This window comes from Phyllostomus hastatus, unplaced genomic scaffold, assembly GCF_019186645.2.
Source record: "Phyllostomus hastatus isolate PE091 unplaced genomic scaffold, TTU_PhHast_1.1 phas_contig_1, whole genome shotgun sequence".
NCBI lineage: Eukaryota > Metazoa > Chordata > Mammalia > Chiroptera > Phyllostomidae > Phyllostomus > Phyllostomus hastatus.
The window spans coordinates 29,162,629-29,182,140 of record NW_025333498.1 but is presented as its reverse complement, the minus strand read 5'-3'; the positions used below and the strand labels follow the sequence as shown (position 1 = coordinate 29,182,140).

General features: G+C 40.8%; 1 protein-coding gene across 2 annotated transcripts in view; it reads right to left on the bottom strand.

Annotated features, from left to right (window-relative positions):
• Positions 1 to 19,512, bottom strand: part of PLA2R1 (phospholipase A2 receptor 1) — a 114,285-nt gene that overhangs the window by 86,415 nt on the left and 8,358 nt on the right. For both annotated transcript variants that reach the window (XM_045830634.1, XM_045830644.1), the window contains exons 2-3: positions 9,705 to 10,085; positions 7,146 to 7,319 (exon numbers count right to left, since the gene is read on the bottom strand). In XM_045830634.1, the coding sequence (XP_045686590.1) occupies positions 7,146 to 7,319; positions 9,705 to 10,085 (555 nt within the window). The remainder of the gene's footprint in view (positions 1 to 7,145; positions 7,320 to 9,704; positions 10,086 to 19,512) is intronic.

Sequence of the window (19,512 nt, the reverse complement as noted above, 5' to 3'; positions counted from 1 at the left end):
TGGATTCGTGTGACTTTTTCTCTCATCAAATTAGGGAAGTTCTCCTTCATTACTTGTTCAACTAGGTTTTCGATCCCTTGCTCTTCTTCTTCTCCTTCTGGTATCCCTATTATACGGATATTATTACATTTCATATTGTCTTGCATTTCTCTTAATCCCTCTTCATTCTTTCTGAGCCTCTTTTCCTTTTCTTGCTCTTTCTGGATGTTGTTTTCTACTTTGTCCTCCAGCTCGCTAATCCGATCTTCTGCTTCATTGATCCTGCTTTTCATTCCTTCTACTGTGTTCTTCAGTTCAGAAATTGTATTCTTCATTTCCTCTTGACCTTTGTTGAGAGTTTCTATTTCCTTTTTCATGTTTATATAGTTTGCAGTGAGGTTGATGTAGTTTCCCTCTAATTTCTGATAGCTCATTGTGAGTTCATTGAACTTCCTGGTAATCATTGTTTTGAACTCACTATCAGATAGTTGAGTTGCCTCTATTTCATTTAGCATTTTTCCTGAGGCTTCCTCGATTCCCTTCAATTGGGGGTTGTTTCTTTGTTTTCTTATTGTTCGTGGGTTTCTTCTTTTTTCTTCTTGTTTCTTAAATTGATCTGTTCTGATTCCCTGAAATTATGGTGTGAACTTCTGTGGTAGAATATTTGTGAGATTCAGTGGTGCAATCTCCTTCGTGTATCCTGGTGTTCACAGCTTCCCCCTACTCTTTTTTTGTGATCAGTTGGAGGAGTAAAGTGAAATGGTTTAAGACAGCAATACAATCTACTATGATATTTACATTAGCAGCCAGTAGAGAAGAGATGGGTTATCCTTTTGCTCCTTATAGTGTTAACCGTGATGCTCCACCCCACTATCCACGTTTTAGAAAGGATGGAAAGAGGGTAAGACTCTTACTGGGGACGAGAGGATTGTTAGTTGTATCTAGAAAGTGTGAGGCTGTGGGAGGTCAATTTCTACGGTATGATTGGATTAAAGATTAGTATATAGGAGTAGTGTGTAAAAGAATAGAGACAACCCCCACAATAGTATAGTTCAGAAAATTGCAAGATGGGCTGAGATCAGGTAGGGGTATTGAGTAGTATTTACAATTGTATAGACTAGGTCTTACTAACAGTAATAGTAAAGTGACAGTCTCGTGGCAGAATTGATGAGATCTAGATAACAAGAATAAAGAGTATAGAACTTTGAGAGGTGTATTAATGGAACACAGATGAAGAATAGTAAATTATCAACACCTTGTGACTGAGATACCAGGGGGAACCTATCAAATGGCAGTATAACCAGCCAAGCAAAGAAGATTATACAGAAAGAAAAAGAATACCAAAATACTATTAAAATAAAAAATGTCAGAAAAGTGAGAAAAAGATAATACAAATTTACAGTAACTTGCAAGATTGAAAAAAATAAAGGAAAGAAAAGCAGAAGATGTAGTGTAGGAGAGATAAATTTGAAGTGGAAAGAATAATATTAGGATGAATGCAAGAGTAACATAAGGGATTGTGAGGTATAAAAATAATAAGAATTGAAAAATAAAATGTCACATAAAACAGAAGATAAAAATCAATCAACCAACAATAGCCACAAAAACAAAACAAAACAAAACCAAACAAAACAAAATAAGAAAAACCTCTTGTTGGTTTCTAATTGGCCAGACCAGTTTTTCTGATCTTGCTGGCTTCAGCTGGCTGAGGGACCTTTGAAATGCTTCTCTCTCTTCCTAGCCAGATCTCAGCAAGACTGTCAGGCACCCTGGGTGCTCCCAAGCATACTCACTCTCTAGAGCTCACTGCCGCATTCTTCCGGACTCCGGGGTCCTGTAGTGTTCCAGCTCTATGATCTCAGAAGGCACCCGAGACATTTTGGGATTCATTGCACCCTCCCTGGGAATCATAAAAGTGTGCGCCCCTCCATCAAACTTTTGAGATTCGGGCTCTAGGATCGCCCTAAGCGCCATGCCGCGACTCTTCCAAGTTCACAGCGAGCGTGAGACAGGCTCCCCGATGGAGCGCGCGACCCTTTCGGGTTCACAGACTTCCGATGGAGTGTGCGATCCCCTCCCCCCTGAGTTCACAGCGAGCATGGGTCAGGCTTCCCGATGGGGTGGGAGCGGAGTCCTTCCCAGCTGTTTGTTTTCCACCGATCCGCACCCCAACTGGGCCAGGGGTGTTGGCACCTTTCCCAACCAGGGGCGGTCGTGTTGGCTGGGGGCCCTCACTTCTCCCAGGTCTCTGGGTGGGTGTTCACCTGGGCGATTTTTTCCCAGACCAACTGGCCAATCTGTTCCTTCAAGCAACACGTTCTCCCCTGGAGTTGCTCAACCCCCGTATTAGGTGGAGGGAGCAGCGACTCCCCTCTCCCGGGAGCCCTGAGACAGACACTGGAGCACCGGGCCTGGGGACTGCACATCCCCAGACCCTGCGCTGATCCCCGGGTCCCTTTTGTCCCGAAGCAGTCTCCCTACCATCTGGTTTTCCAGTGATCACAATAATCCCCGATGTCCTGCTTTCAAAAGTGATTCGGTAACCCAGTCCACTTGCTCTGCCTCTCCACCGATCCACGAGTTTCCCTCCTCTTCACAGAAGCCGAGAAAAACGCTGCCTAGAGCAAAGCCGCCATCTTCCTTCCTGCTGTTTAATGTCTTAATACCACCCCTGTATATTAACATATTTTGCATAGAATTACCTCTGTATTATGAATTGTCTGATGAAGAATTATCTGCAGCAAGATTACCTTGGGCAATGGTTAAAAATGCAGATGTGTGGGTCCCACACACTGGACCCACTGCATCTGCGGGGGTGGGGGGGATGCGGGGAACAGGTACATCCTATTAAATACAGTCTGCATTTTCTAGCACAGACCAAATCTGTCTGTCCTGTATTTCAACTAGATGCCAAGTTCTTTGAAGGAAGGGTCTTAAGTTCTAACACTCTTGGTACTCACCACTATGCCTACCTAGCTTTGTGCCATTAACAGACAATAAAGAGGAAGGATCATTGATTTAGAAGTATATGCTGAAAAAATAAGTTAGGTTTGATGATGATGATGATGATGATAATGATGATGTATGCTTATCATTTGTCAGGTACTATGATAAGTGCCTTAGATGCATCATCTAATTGGTTCCTCTCAATAACACTAATAGTACTGTTATAATTTCCATTTTATGGCAGGAAACCGAAACTAAAGATCTCATCATTGGAAGGAAGAACTCCAATATTAGTTTGTCTGATTTCAAAGCCTATACTCTTTCTTGTATACTAAGGTATACTGGGCTCTAAGATTAGAAAACAACTCTACAGGTAATTTATCAGTCAAGTTCTTTGGAGTTAATATCTTCAATTTGCTTTTGTTTCAAATTTATTTGTGTATTTTATTATATACATGGAGGGAAGGTAGGACTAGAAGATGAGGAGATTGTAAAAGCTGTACTCTCTGACTTATAGGAACCAAGGTAAAAAAATTGAATATAGACAATAAAAAATATATGTAAATATCCCCAATACATAGGAACCACTGTAAACATTTCATATAAATAAAATAAAGTAGTAAAGTACTAACTGAAAAAAAGTTAGAGTTCCCTGGCGAAGATGGAAGCATAGGTAGAAACACTTTGCTTCCTCACACAACCAAAAGAGGGATAACTGATTTGAAAACAAAAAACAACAGAACTGCCAGAAAATACTTTTAGCGTATACTCTTGGAACTGCATGGAAGTCTGACAACCAAAGAGTTAAAGAAAAAACCTTCACCCTGACTGGTAGGAGGGGTGGAGACTGGAAGCCAGGGCAAAGAGAGTGCTCTGTAAGGCAGTAGCTGGCAGACAGGATTTCCCACATTCGTGAGCAGATAAGCTGGGAGAAACAACTGTGGGAGCAAGACAAACTGTGCAACCCAGGGTTCTAGCACAGGGAAATAAAGCCTTAAAAACTTTGGTTGTAAAAACCTGTGGGGGTTGTGACAGCAGGAAAAACCTCCCAGTCTCACAGGAGAGTCTACTGGAGAGGCTCATGGGCTCCTAAAATGTACACAGACCCACCCACCTGGGAATCAGCACCCAAAGGAGCACAATCTGCTTGTGGGAAATGAGGAAGGTGACAGAAGAGCACAGAAAGTGGGCAAGAGCCAGGCAAGCGAGCAAGCAGCATTTTCCCTTCTCAGACCACTTCCCCACATACAGTGACACAACGCAGCAAAGAGAGTTACCACACTCTGATGAATACCTAAGGCTCTGCCCCTTACAATGTAACAGGCACGCCGAGACAAAGAACTATGGCCCAAATGAAAGAACAGATCAAAGCTCCCAAAGAAGAACTAAATGATGAGGAGAGAGACAACCTATCAGATGCAGAGTTCAAAATACTGGTATTCAGGATGCTCACAGAAATGACTGAGTTCAGTAACAAAATAAAGGAAGAAATGAAGTCTATACAAAGTGAAATAAAGAAAAATATACAGGGAACCAAGAGCGAAGGGATGGAAACCAGGACTCAAATCAATGATTTGGAACAAAAGGAAGAAATAAACATCCAACCAGAACAGAATGAAGAAACAAGAATTTAGAAAAATGAGGAGAGGTTGAGGAACCTCCATGACAACTTTAAATGCTCCAACATCCACTTCTGGCCAAGATGGAGGTGTAGGTGGACACACTGTGCCTCCTTGCACAACCAAAATTAAGGACAACAAAAATTTAGAAACAAAGACACAACCAGAACAGACAGAAAATTGAACTGTACAGAAGTCCCGACAACCATTCATTCAGACCCGTAAGAGGGGCAGAGTCGGTGTCTGGCAGAGATGGGTTGCGGCAGGAAAAAGTGGCAGCTAGCAGACCCCGGTAGGGAGGCAACGAACAGACCCAGTGAGGCACGCCAGGCAGCTGGCTGTCCCCAGTCACACATTCACGCACAGATAAACCAAATGAAAACAGGCAGTGAGACAGACCACACAACCCAGGGCCCCAGCACTGGGAAATAAAGCCTAAAAGCACTGATTGAAAACACTTGTGGAGTTTGAGGTGCCAGGAGAGACTCCAAGCCTCACAGGAGAGTTCAGTGGAGACACCCACAGGGTCTTAGAATGTACACAAGCCCACCCACCCAGGAACCAGCACCAGAAGGGCCCAATTTGCTTGTGGGAAGCAGCAGAGGGGACTGAAATCCAACAGAGAGCAGAGCAAGCACCATTGTTCCCTCTCTGACCCCGCCCCCACATACAGTGTCACAACCCAGTGACTGGGCTGACCCACTCGGGTGAATACCTAAGGCTCCTCCCCTCATATGTAACAGGTGCGACCAGACCAAAAAAACAAAAATGGCTTAAACGGAAGAACAAATCAAAGCCCAGAGCCAATACTTTTAAGTGACCAAGAGATAGCCATCCTATCAGATGCACAGTTCAAAGCACTGGTGATCGAGATGTTCAAGAATTGGTTGATTTTGGTTGCAAATTAGATGAAAAAATAAGGCTACACTAAGTGAAATGACGAAAAATGCACAGGGAACTATTAGTGATGGAAAGAAAACTGGGTCTCAAATCAATGCAGTGGACCAGAAGGAAGAAAAAAACATACAATTGGAAAAGAATGAAGAAATAAGAATTCAAAAAAATGAGGAGAGGCTTAGGAACCTCCAGGACATCTTTAAATGTTCCAACATCCGAATTATAGGGGTACCAGAAGGAGAAGAGGAAGAGCAACAAGTGGAAAACCTATTTGAACAAATAATAAAGGAGAACTTCCCCAATCTGGCAAGGGAAATAGACTTCCAGGAAGTCCAGGATGCTCAGGGAGTCCCAAAGAAGTTGGATCCAGGGAGGAACACACCAAGACATGTCATAATTAAGCTAGCCAAGATTAAAGATAAGGAGAGAAGCTTAAAAGCAGCAAGAGGAAAGGATAGAGTTACCTATGAAGGAGTTCCCATGAAACTATCAGCTTAGTTCTCAAAAGAAACCTTACAGGCAAGAAGGGGCTGGAAAAAAATATTTGAAGTCAGGAAAGGCAATGACCTACGCCCAGGATTACTCTATTCAGCAAAGCTATCATTTAGAATGAAAGGACAGATAAAGTGCTTCCTAGATAAGGTCAAGTTAAAGGAGTTCATTATTAGCAAGCCCTTATTATATGAAATATTAAAGGACTTACCTAAGAAAAAGAAGATTAAAAACTGAACAGTAAAATGACAACAAACTTACAACTATTAACAACTGACCTACAAAAAACAAAAACTAAGCAAATAACTAGAACAGGAACAGAATCACAAACATGGAGATCACATGGAGGGTTATCAGTGGGGAGGGGGAGAATGGGAAAAAAGATACAGGGAATAAGATGCATAAGGGGTAGGTAGAAAATAAACAGGGGAGGTTTAGAATAGTATAGGACATGGAGAAGCCAGAGAACTTATACGTACAACCCATAGACATGAAATAAAGGTGGGGGGGGGGATGCTGGAGGGTGAGAGGGTGCAGGGCGGAGGGGGATAAAGTGGAGAAAACATTGGGACAATTGTAATAGCATAATCAATAAAATATACTTAAAGAAGAGAAAAAGTTAGAATATGCAGCTATCATTAACTTGAAAGTGAAGTTAAGAAGAGGAAAGGATTTTGAGGTTATACGTAGAAATTGAGTCATAAGAAAAGGGAATTGAGATGAAAACTTGTTAAGAAATAATGAGGGCAACTGCCATTTTAGAAAAGTCCAGGCTAGCTGATGCCTGGACTTGACAATGACATGAGAAGCAGTCTGGACTTGGAGAAATTCAGGCAGCTCATAAGAGAAAGTGGATTGAAAGGATAACTGAGCTTCACATGCATGCAGTTTTGTTTTAAGTATTTTGTTGGAAGTTGGGGTTAATGAGATCACAGAGTATTAAAATTTGATTCTAGTTAAAGCATCCTTATATACTAAGCTTAATGAAGAATGGCTAATTAACATCTTTTGAATAGAAGGAAAAATGGAATATACATCAGGATTGTCCTTTCAAGGCAAAAACAAACGCAAAATCAAGTTTGGGTAAATGGAATCAGAGTGCTTATTCAGATTTCACTATACCAATCCTAGTGCTCTTCTTTAGATACAGATCACCTTCCAATCATCCTTGATTCATTCGTGACACAGGGGAAGCGAAGATTTCACTCTTACTGGGATCAGGGCAAAATCCCCACTTCTCGTCTCTTTCATATCGGCTTGTTGTGGCGCACCACAGTAAATTGTCTTCCCGCCCTTCCCGGGTACATTCGTGATGCCACTGGTGGTTATACTGGAAGGGGAACATGCATGGCATCCCGTGGCTGTTCCCCTTCAGTGTATACAAATCTAGGAAAAGAAAAGGATAAAGTCAAATAAATATTTTGCCAGCTTGATTTTAATGACTGAACACCTTTAATGGGCAAAGCTCTTGCAGTACCACCGAGAACCCTCAGGACTTCACTGTCCAGAGAATGTTAGCATGTAAAGCTGTGTGCTGGGCTCAGAGGATGTGCTCACAGATGGCGTGTTTATATATTTATCTGTTTGTTTATTAACTATGGTGCAGTGGTACAGAAGCATACACAGATGTGAAAGGATGAGAAGGAAAATTTAATGGAGGTTTTACTTTAAAATATCACCTACACCAGTGATAAGCACCTGAACATCAAGAGCTTCATAGGCCTTTATTAATTTATTCATCCCACAAATATTTATTGAGCATTTAACGTGCACAGCACTGAGGATATAACAATGGACAAACTGGTGAAAGTTCCCCTTAAAAAGGAGCTTCTCTTCTAGTGAGGAAAGACAAAAATAAAACAAATGCACAAGTAAACATAATTTCAGGAAATGATGAGTACTATGATGAGAAACAAAACAGAGTAGGAAGACAGAATGACTGTGCCTCTCATGACTCAGAGAGAGAGAGAGAGAGAGAAGGAGTATTATTTTGGATCAGGTGTTTAGAGAAGGCTGCTCTGAATAAGAACTGGGTGAAGTGAGGGAGCAAATATTTGGAAAAGGGTTGTCTGGAAGAAGGAAGAGCAAATATGAAGAGCTTGCAACAAGACGTGTGTGGGATGAATGAGGAAGAGCATGGGGGGAACAATGGGAAGAGGAGTCAGGGAAGTTCAGTGTCAGCTCGCAGAGGCCTGCTTGCCACATTATGGACTTTGGTCTTTCTTCTGAGCATTGTGGGAAGTCACTAGTGGGTTTTGGATGAGAAATTCACATGATCAGATTTCCATTTTTAAAGCCTCATGGGGGTGCAGTGTGGCAAACAGAACCCACACAGAGAGGGGACAAAGAGGAAGGATGAGCTTGGAGGCCTCTACAGTTGTTTTAGAGAGACACAACAGTGCCCAGGTGGCCTGCTGGCTGCTTTCTCCCTTATCATTGGCCTTAAGCAGGAAACAACTTTTCATGACTCAACTGGGGCTTTCTGTGGTAACAGAGATCAGGGCCACCCTCAATCAATAGGTCTTAGGGGGAAAGGGCTGGCTGTGGAGATACCCACCCCTTCCTAACAATCAGCAGGGGCTGGACTGAACTCACCAGCATCACCAGCCCTAGAGATTAAGGTTGTTTAAGAACCATTGGTATTTCAGGACACATCCTCTTGTTTTGGTCCCTGCCTTCTACTTACCCTTTCCCTGCATGCATTGTGAGTGTGGGTCTGTAGCTAAAATGTTAATATAGAGCAAACTGCCATGTTCTCCTTGGAACTGTAGATTATTTGGAGAGCTGGTTTCCAGAACTTGCTTCATTGTAGTGAGTCCTAAAAATAGCCTGTTTTAGCTCTGTCTCTTTGTTCATTTCTTGTAGGTACAGGGTAAAGTCCTGCCTTGGATCTGAGGAGTTCCTTGCTCTGCTTCCTAGGAATGGTATAGAGTTCTTAGAAAGATATGTTCTAACTCTACCAAGCACCATGAAGGTAGGGACCACATCTGTCTTGCTGACCTTTGTAAAGCAAATGCCTGGCCCTCTGCCTGAGAAACAATCAGTGCTCAATAACTGTGTACTAGATGATGAAGAGATGGACAAAAAAATGAAGAGCACCACCAAACAAAACCTGAGAAACAGGTCTGGGGTATCATAATTTAACTATGCTGCTCTCTTCTTTTCTTTTTTTTTACTGTTTACAAATGCCCCATATTACAGAGCTGTGAAAAATAAAAGCCTCTTCCCTACAAAAACAAACAAACAAACAAACAAGCTTTTCTACTCCCTGGCACACACCAAATAATCCCTGACAACAGTCTATCTTGTAACTCGACCATTGGGTGGATGTGGGCAGGCTTTGGAGGTGCGGAGGTGCCCTGTAGACACACTCCTTCCAGGACGGAGTGCCTGCAACCAGAGAGACGGTGGTCGGAGAGGTTCTCAAATTCATCTTGCTAAGTTGTTACTACAACGATCTTTTCCTTCCACCTCCATTTTCTCGTTTCCTCTCCTCCTGCTATACTTTCTCCTTTCCATTGATTCCCAAAGTTAAGTGTTTTCTCCTCTGGTATATCAGAACCTCTACTTCTTTAGGAGAATTCAGCAAGTCCAGTCCAAGACTCTAGTCATTCTTTTGCAATAAGTGATTAAGCAACTAAAATATATTTAGCAGAAGTTCCTTGAGAGTCCAGGTGCTGCGTATATCTCTCATATATTTTACAAATCTTTATTTATGGCAAACTTTCTAAATATATCATTTCATTAGTACTTTGGTTAATTTTTTTTTACCTTTGTGCAGATATTCACAAATGCCTCCACCGCCCGATGTGTAGGAAATCCACTTATGAAGATATTTCCAGGAGGCCACCAGCACGTTGTTCTTCACCTGCACCATGTACTGCAGCGGCCCAGCGATCATCTTCCTGTTACAGCGCCACCTCAAGGAAACGTGGGTGGAATCGCACTCATATATGCTTAACGGCTGCTCTGGATCAGATAAATTCAGACCCAGGCAACCGCTGCCTCCAATGTTAAAGAGGCGATGATTTGAAACCCATTTCCACATCATGTACTTGTTGGGTGGTTTGCAGTTCTCCAGGGTCAGTACAGATTTGCCTGCTTGAATGCATTTCTTGACGCTCTCACTTTGGATCACAAATATTCCTTTATCTGAAACAGCAAAAGAAAATATATGGTATGAGATTTTCATATATAATTTTCTAGTGTCATGAGCATCCCATTGTGCATGTGTTAAGTTGTGATATGTCACAATCAACAGCCATTTTGAACAGATCTGGAGTTGATGGGCAGGGTCCACCAGGAACGTTTGTTTGCTCAAAACAGAAGTTTCCTAGGAAGCAAAAATGGGCTCATTGAAGCTAATGGGAGACCTCTGATGTAAGACCTCTATGGCCCTATAGTAACAAAGGCTACCTGTCAATCCACTCAGGAATTTTACTGATGGCAAAGGAGCTCTCCACAACTGGATAGAAGGCAGGCATTGGGAGTGACACTTGGGGCTAGAGAAGAAAGACACTGGGTACCCAGAGGCATGGTGACATTTGGTTTTCTCTAGGTGAATGCCTGAATATTAGGAACATGACAGCTGGATCAAGAGCCACCAAAACAGAAATTTCTACCATTAAATTCCTGTAGAAAACCCAAATGATAGACATGAAGTATACTTTGTACCTTGATACAAGACATCACACAGATGAGAAAAAAATACTTCTCCACATTTGCTTATTGTGTTAGACCCATCAGTAGTTGAAAAGTGGGGACCTTTGATATGGGAGTGCCCTCTTTGCAGGAGCAGCCTTGTTGCGTGGGACCAGCAGGAGCAGATAGATGCCCAGGACACTAGCTGAGGCCCCATACTTAGATACATGAGAGGGGTAAGAGTGCCATGATGGCAGGCAAAGCACATAGGCCACACAGACAAGTGGAAAAAGCAAGTGTTTTGTGGTATAGCCTTGGGCTTCCAACTTCCTAGAGCAGAAAAAGAGATTCGGGTGAATTTCCACTGGAAAAGCTGGCAGGGCACAGCCAGGGAATATGTGTTAATTACCTGCTGGCTACGTGATTCTACCTCAAGTCACTGGCTTGTAAGACACCTATTATACAACAATCATGAACGTGTTTTCTCAAAGCATGGACTGTCCTGAGCTCATTGATTAAATATGCTGGCAGCTGCTGCTGATGCCCTGGTACTCAGCCCAGAATGTCTGGTCAGGTCCAAGAGCTTGTTTGTTCTCCCATTAGCTAGGTTCTCCTCTTATATTTTACTTCCTGTCCAATCTTCAGATCTCTGAAGGAACATTATCAAGTTCCCTTAAAAGAGCTGCAGTTTGGGGAAAGTTGTGTCATATAGCAGGGGGATAGAAGGGACAGGCAAAGGCCTTCTAGAGATTTGGAACAATGCAGAATGAACCTCCTTACATATCAGTGCATAGGAATAATGTGGTTTTTTTTGGTACAAGTTTTTTTGGCTTTTCCAAAGTTACTGAGGCCAAGAGAAGCTGATTTACAGTAAGAAAAATCACAATGCATTATTAAAAAAAGATTGTCAATATATACTTCATGAAAGTTATACTTCATTAATAGTTGATAACCTTATTTACAAACATATACTTGAGGGATTGAATTAGTTGTTAAAAATTGTTTAGTCACCAGACATCAGAGCAAAGGAGAAAAGTGTGTAGTGTAGTGTGGGGAGAGAATGAATAGTTTTAGGGAGATTTCATTTAGATCAGGAAATTTGTTTTCCTAATGAAACCCTTGTCTGTATGTTATTAGTAATAGTCCTTTAAGACCAAATCACCTCTCTCCAATGTGATGTGGATTCTGATAATTAACCTTCTCTGCAACCTTCTTTCTTACCTTTTCATGCCTAGCTAGAAGACACACCTTAATTTCTCTTGTAATCTACTAATTACTTTCTGGCTAGCTCAGAGTTCTATTAATTTTTTACTAAAGAATATATTTTATGACAATTGTCCTGCAACTAACTGGTTGGACTTCAGCCCTCTGGGCTTCGGTTTATGGTGTATACCTAAGGTAGGTGGCTAGACCACCTCACTAGTGGTTAAGAACTCTGGAAACAGGCAGACCTGCTACAGACTAGTCTCATAACTTTGGACAAATTTTCTATTTTTTTAAGATTATTTATTTATTTATTTTTAGAAAGAAGAGAAGGGAGGGAGAAAAAGAGGGAGAGAAACATCAATATGTGGTTGTCTTTCACATGGCTCCCACTGGGGGCCAGGCCTGCAACCCAGGCATGTGCCCCAACTGGGAATCAAATCGGCAGCCTGCACTCAATCCACTGATCCACACCAGCCAGGGCTGGGCAAATTTCTTGATCTCTGTGAGCCTCACCTTTCCTCTGTGAACTGGAAATATGTGTTAATACTGGTCTCATAAGGTGTTAAGAGTATTCCATTAAAAGCTACATGCAAAAGAATAAAAATAGACTATTATTTGTCCTCATACAAAAAAATTAACTCACACTAGATCAAAGACCTAAATGTAAGATCTGAAACAATAAAATACATACAAGAAGACATAGATACTAAACTTATGGACCTTGGTCTTTGAGAGGATTTTATTAATTTAATCCCAAAGGTAAGGGAAGTAAAGGCAAAAATAAATGAATGGGACAATATCAAAGTGAAAAGCTTCTGCACAGCAAAAGAAACTGCCAACAAAACAAAAAACCAATCAACCAAATGCAAGAAGATATTTGCAAACAACAGCTCTGACATCTAGTTAATATTCAAAATATATAAAGAACTCATCATACAACTCAATACCAAACAATCCAATTAAAAAATGGAGAGAGGACCTAAACAAACACTTCTCCCAAGAAGACATACAAATGGCCAAAAAATACATAAAAAGATGCTCAACTTCACTACTGTTAAGGAAATGCAAATGAAAACTACAATGAGATACCACCTCACACCTGTTAGAGGCTATTACCAACAAGATGGATAATAAGAGTAGGACAGGTTGTGGAGAAAAAGGAAGCCTCATTCCCTGCCAGTGGAAATGTAAACTGCTACAGCCACTATGGAAAATGTTATGGGGGTTTTTCAAAAAAAATTAAGAATAAAGCTACCATATGATACAGAAGTCCCTCTTCTGGGCATCTATTCAAAAAATTTGAAAACATTTATTCACAAAGATATATTCACCACTATATTTATTGTAGTATTGCTTATGGAGGTTGAGGCATGGAAACATCAATGTGTCTTTAGATAGATGATTGGATAAAGAAGATGTGGGACATATATACAATGGAATACTACTCAGTCATAAGAAGATGAAATACTGCCACTTGCAAAATTGGATGAATCTTGAGATTATTATGCTAAGCAAAGTAAGTCAGATGTAAAATGTCAAGAATCATATGATATTACTCATATGTGGGATATAAAACTGAAAGCAACAAGTGAGCAAACAAGAAAAACAAACAAAAACTTACGGACACAGACAACAGCATACTGGTTACCAGAGGGAAGGGGATTGGGAGATAATAAGGGGAAAAGGTGTCAAATACATGGTGATGGGAGGATTTATGACTTTGGATGGTGGGCACACAATGCAATATACAGGGGATGTATCATAGAGCCCTACACTTGAAACCTATATAATTTTATTAACAATGTAATACCCAATACATTTTATTTAAAGAAAAAAAGAGTATTCCATTAAATAATCCATGCGAAGCACACCACACACTACCTCGGCATGGGAAGACCTCAGTAAATGCCAGTTGTTATTGTTGTTATCATCCCTCTGGCTTCCTGATTCTTGGTCTGTAGATCCAGCTACAGATCTGGTTGATCACTCTAGAGTGCTAATCTGAGCAACCCACAAAAAACTCTCTTCTTCCATCATCACAATGAAAGCTCATTTTTACTTTAGCTTCTGCCGCATACAGTGCATGCAGATTTACTAGTTTTAAACAGTCAGTAAACACCACGATGTCACCTTTCGGGGAGAAGACACTACTCTTCAAACAACCAGGTAACAAAATTCTTGCCTTGTCTGTTCAAATATAGGTGCAACTCTGAATTAAGATTCTCTGTCCGTTCATCTCTTACACTATCTATTTATAAATTCTATATTGCTGCTCTTCCATAGGAAAGAGAGAACACGATGTCAACAAGTAGTGTATGGATGGGTGTGATCTGTGAGTAAGTGGACATGGAAATTAAATATCACTAAACGTGATATTTAGTGAATAATGTTTTTAAACATCCAACTTATGAAGTGTTAAGAAAGAAAGAGGGATTGAACCAGAACTTCTGTAGTCACTCCAGTGATTGGAAAACTATCTTTCCAAAGCAGAAGATATTAGACAAACTTAATCCCATGCTGCACGGTTCTGGGCTGCTCTTACCTTTCCATGCCCAGCTGCCTTTACAATGTAACTTTGGAAAAGTTCTTCAGAATGTGTCAAAATGTGTAACTCTGGTTTAACAGTAACAATAAACCCGTCATTTTCAAAAGAATACTATGTCATGCCAAGCTATAAATGACCCAAGCCCACTTCCCATTAAGCTATAACAGAATCTAGTCCTAGCAGCATTACTCTCCATAAATTCACTGAAGAGAAAACAATAGTTTTCAAATGGACTATGAAGAGACCAATATAGGTATCAATACTCTGATTATTATTATATGCATGTATGGGTTGTCTGTAGCAAAACATAATGTGAAAATAAACCACCATCCGTAGTGTCTGTAGCCAGACTTCAAAAAGGATGAAAATCAAATATGGGAGGAATCAAGATTGATTACATATGTCAAAGACATCAGTTCTGCTTGAACAGTGATTAAGTGATTAATGAAGTACTGTCAGAATTACTAAATCTCTTCTCAGTAAAATGTTATTATACTTCCCTTCATGATTATAAGTTTAGGGGGAGAAAAAGGATTAACTTACTGGAAGTGACTTGTAAACTAAATTTCATCTTTTTTTAAACAAAATAAAATCCATGGAAGACAATGGTTCTGCTTTCTATTTCTGAGATCTTTTTAGGAAGCCATCATTTTAGACTCACTTTTTGGCCCCACAAGATAAGATGTGTTTTTTTAAGGACTGGCAAGAGAACGCTTTCTTGATCAAGTGTGGAACTTAAGTTTAGGGTAGTCCTTTCATGACCATATGTAGACTATTACTTCTTTCTTCCTTTCTTTCTTTCTTTCTTTCTTTCTTTCTTTCTTTCTTTCTTTCTTTCTTTCTTTCTTTCTTTCTTTCTTTCTTTCTTTCAACAAACATTTATTGGGTGCTGGATATGTGGTAGGCATTATGTAGAGTGCTAGAGATATGGAGGGAAATTATTTGCCACAATATCTGTCCCTTAAAACTGTATCTATTTGTATGACCATCTAACCACTATATTGAAAGTAAATTGTAATTGAAAAATAAAAATAAATAAAGCCTCAAAATTCCAATCTCTTTTCCTTTCACTAAACATTGACTACAGCTCAGGCGAATGCTCTTAAAATAAATGAAAACAGCCCTGGCTGGTGTGGCTCAGATGGTTGAGCATTGGCCTGAAAACAGAGGGGTTGTGGGTTTGATTCTTGGTCAGGGCACATGTCTGAGTTGTGGGCAGGTTCCCCTTTGGGGGCATGCAAGGGGCAACCAGTTGATATTTCTCTCACACATATTGATGTTTCTCTCCCTGTTTTTTTCCTCCCCTTTCTCCAAAAATAAAATACTACAAAAAATTAAAACAAACAACAAATAAACAAAAACACTGTATCCATTCTGGAATCATGGGAATGCTCCTAGTTAATGAAATAAAGGGGGCTCCATCTTTTTAAAAAATTATAATTGCACTTAAAATAAACTCTTTAAAACAAGTGACTTAACAAAAGGAAAAGAAAATAGATTGAAACTTAAGACAACTGACTGGATTTTTAAGAGACGTCATGTGTGAGGTGGACGTGACTCCCTGGTGGCGTTAGACCCTTCTGAGTGGAGAGTGGAGAGTGTGCGCACACATACTTGACTGGGGAAGACATGGCAGAACAGTGCTGGAAGGAATGTGGAGAGAGGACTAACTTTATCCATAAATGCAGAACCATGAACTTCAGACCTAGATGAGTCTGTAAAGCTCATTTAATTGAATCATTCCTTTACATTTTTCCCCAAATCCATTTTGTCTTAGAAGTTTTATATACTCAGTGAGAACCATATAGGCCTAGGCCTAGCTTTGGTTACATCCATTCATTAATAACTCAGAAGAAGACAACGAACGGCTGGCACTCATTGCCATTTAGGGTAAGAGATTTGCAATTTCAAGCAAATATTTATTGAGTGTCTAATAGGCATGTGTTAGGAACCCTGCAGATAAAAAGGTATATATAAATCTCATAGTGTTTGCCCTCAAAGAACTTATCTTCTCCCTGGGAGTATTTCACGAAATGTACAGAAAGAACTGTAACTTAAAGCCAAAGTATATTTTGACATAACAGGTATAAGTACAATGTGGAAGAAGTCAGGCGTTGAAGGGGTCAGTTTGACTTAGAAGTCAAAGAAATCACTCTCTCACACACACACATACATACATATTCTCATTCAACCAACATTATTTATTAGGGAGCTAATATTTGTCATGCATGCAAGAGCATTGGTGAACTAGACTACCATGGATAATACTTGCCCTCATTACAGAGTCCAGACGAGTGGAAGAGGTCTGTGGGTGGAGAGGTGGCGAGTCAGGCAAGGGGGCATTATGGACAGAACAAAGGCCACCACAGCTCAGAGGGGATGAGAATAATCAGCTGCAGGGGGTGAGAGCCTAGCTACATATAAGACTTTGGTAGCCATAGACTATGAAATTAGAAAGAGGTGGTTTGGAGTAATTTTATAAAGAAGTTGAATTTTATGCAGAAATTTGTATGTTACTCTTCACATGAAAGGGAGCTTTCGGAAAATGAGGAGGCATGACTGGGGCTGTGGTGTGAAATTCACCCCACAATTAGGCTGGTGAATCATTCAACAAAACATTTATTGAGCACCTACTGTGTGCCTGACATGGTGTTAGAGAGCTGAGAATATAGACATAAAGGCAAATGTCCAAGTTCTTGCCTCAGGGGAGTTCTCATTTAGGTGAGGTGAGACAGCCCATGAGAGGAAATGGAGAGAAGTCTAGGGACTATTGCTATGACCCAGCACAGAAGATGGAAGGTACTGACTCGACTGGCGGTGAAAGGAAGAGAGGGAATGACTGGACTCCAGCCACCAGCGACAGAATCCAAAGGGGGAAGAAATGACAGGATTTGGTAAAGGATGGAATGTGAGGATTCTGGAAAAATAGCTACAATGACTTGTTTTCTGGCTCTAGGTATTTGATTGGCTGCCAGATGGCTGCCAGTTCCTAGGATACCCCGAGGTTGGAGTCTAAAGCCTGGGGCTGCTATTGTAGCTTGATCCATCTGGTTGAACAGTGCCCATGGGGTCTTGGGGGCGGTTTCTCTTGAGACCCTCCCACTTCACTTTCAGCATCCTTCTGACACCTGCGTTATGGAATCTTTTCTGCTTTAAATAGCTTTTTTCTAAGAACTGCCTGAAAATTTCAAGTGTTAAGTAAGTAAGCTATGGTTTGAAGTATTAAGCCTTGGTGAGGTTTCTGTACATTTAACAAAAAACACTTGAAACAAACAAAAGAATAATTCCTAAAGAAATACTCTTTTTTAATGGTGGATTTTAGGCAGGCAAAGGGCTTTCTAGTATTCAGTAAATTACACTATGACAATGGCCATGTAACCTAATACACACACAGAGTCAGAATCTGTGCTGCTCCATGTTAAGGGAACTGAAAGGAAAAGTTCAAATGCATGGTTCACATCAAGTGCAATATTTAAGACAAGCTATTAGGAAGCCACAGCTTGTGGACTGCAATCCAATTTCAATCTCCTAGCCCATTCCCCTGGGTTTAAACCTCTTCCACTCCATCCACTCACACAGCTGGTGCTGGGCTCATGCACTTCCTGCCCTGTATCATGTCCCAAATCTGCCCAGTTCATTGTTGTTCTAACAGTATTTCAGTTTTGGAACGGAACGGGTCCAATCTGTAACCAATCTAAAGGTGAGCAGCTTCTCTCTTGAGATGTACTGACCTTTTTCAGCCACACAAATTTGGGTTTGTGCCCTCCAGAAAACAAAGGCTTCAGATCTGATTGTGTTCCTTAGATTACTCTTAGCAGGAAGGGATGTTGTAATTGGCCGAATCAATTCCTGTTCATGGCTGAATGATGCAGAAAATCTGGATTCTTAACATGACTTTCCAAACCAATGAGCAAGGAATTTCTGGTGCTTGCAGCATGCACATTGTACTTGAAAGACCAAAGTGAAAAGTGTGCCTGCCCTTCCTGGGCCTCTCTGGGGATTTGCATTTATCCCAGACCCTCTGAGATTTGGTGATTGTCTTTTAACAAGCTGACAGCTCCTAACAAAGCCTGTGGATTTCTATCAATTGCCTTCCATTAATCAACTAAAAAGTTCAGTACATTTTAAAACATCTCAACTTGCCTCAGAACTTCCATCTCTTCCCCTGCCCTACCACTGTCCTTCACTTGGAGCCTTCTTTATTCTCCTATAGCTTCCGAACAGGGATAATCACCACCTCCACAGGCCTGTGGACCCCTCTGGCTAAATCTTTTTATGTGTTCTTTTCCCCTTGCTCTCTAATCTCCCCAAATTGTTGCTTCAAGTTCCACAAAGCCTATAGTACTCTGGCTCACAGGTGGGGGAAAAGTGAAACCCAACTTAATCAGCACCATCAGGCTCCATTTTGTGAGGCTTCAAATTGCCTGTTACCAACCCCTGTGTGAAGTGCATTAACCCTTTCAGACTGTCCTCACCACTCCCTGCCGTTCTCCCTCCCTCTCCTGTCCCTCCGCCCATCTCACTTAGCAGCAGTGACCCTTACAGAAAATCTTATTATCTCTTTACAAGTTCTTTGTTTCATTTCTGTATCTTACCAATGAATTTTAAAGCCGAGTTAAAACTCATTTCTTCCTTTTAGCTTTTAGTTTATTTCTCCATCATTTTTGTCTTTAACTCTAAATACCTAACAGACATTGCCAGTGTAAAAATCATTGACAGCAGCTCTATGATCATCTCACAGACTGTGTTGAAAATATACCATTTCAGTCTCCAGGGAGCCTCGTTACAAAGAGCAAGTTATGACAAGACGCCGTCAAATAGAACACTGATACACCTCCCTCACAAATGCCTGCATGTTGAAGCCCCCATGGGGTATCATTCAAGGATTTGGTCATCAAAACAAACACAGAAAAGCACTCCACCACCAATAAAACCACTCTGGGAAAGATGTGACATCATTGAAAGCAAAGTGTTTACAGGAGCTCTCCATTTTAACTGCTTTGAGAATATACCCATTAAAAAAAGGAAAAACCTTTACTTAAATGGGAGATAGACGCTGAAATGAAAACAAAACCACCTTTTTTAATGGTAAGTACATTGTTAGTTTTTGCATTCATCCACAGGGCTGCCATAACAAAGTACCACTAACTGAGTGGCTTAAACAACAGAAATGATTGGCTCACGGCT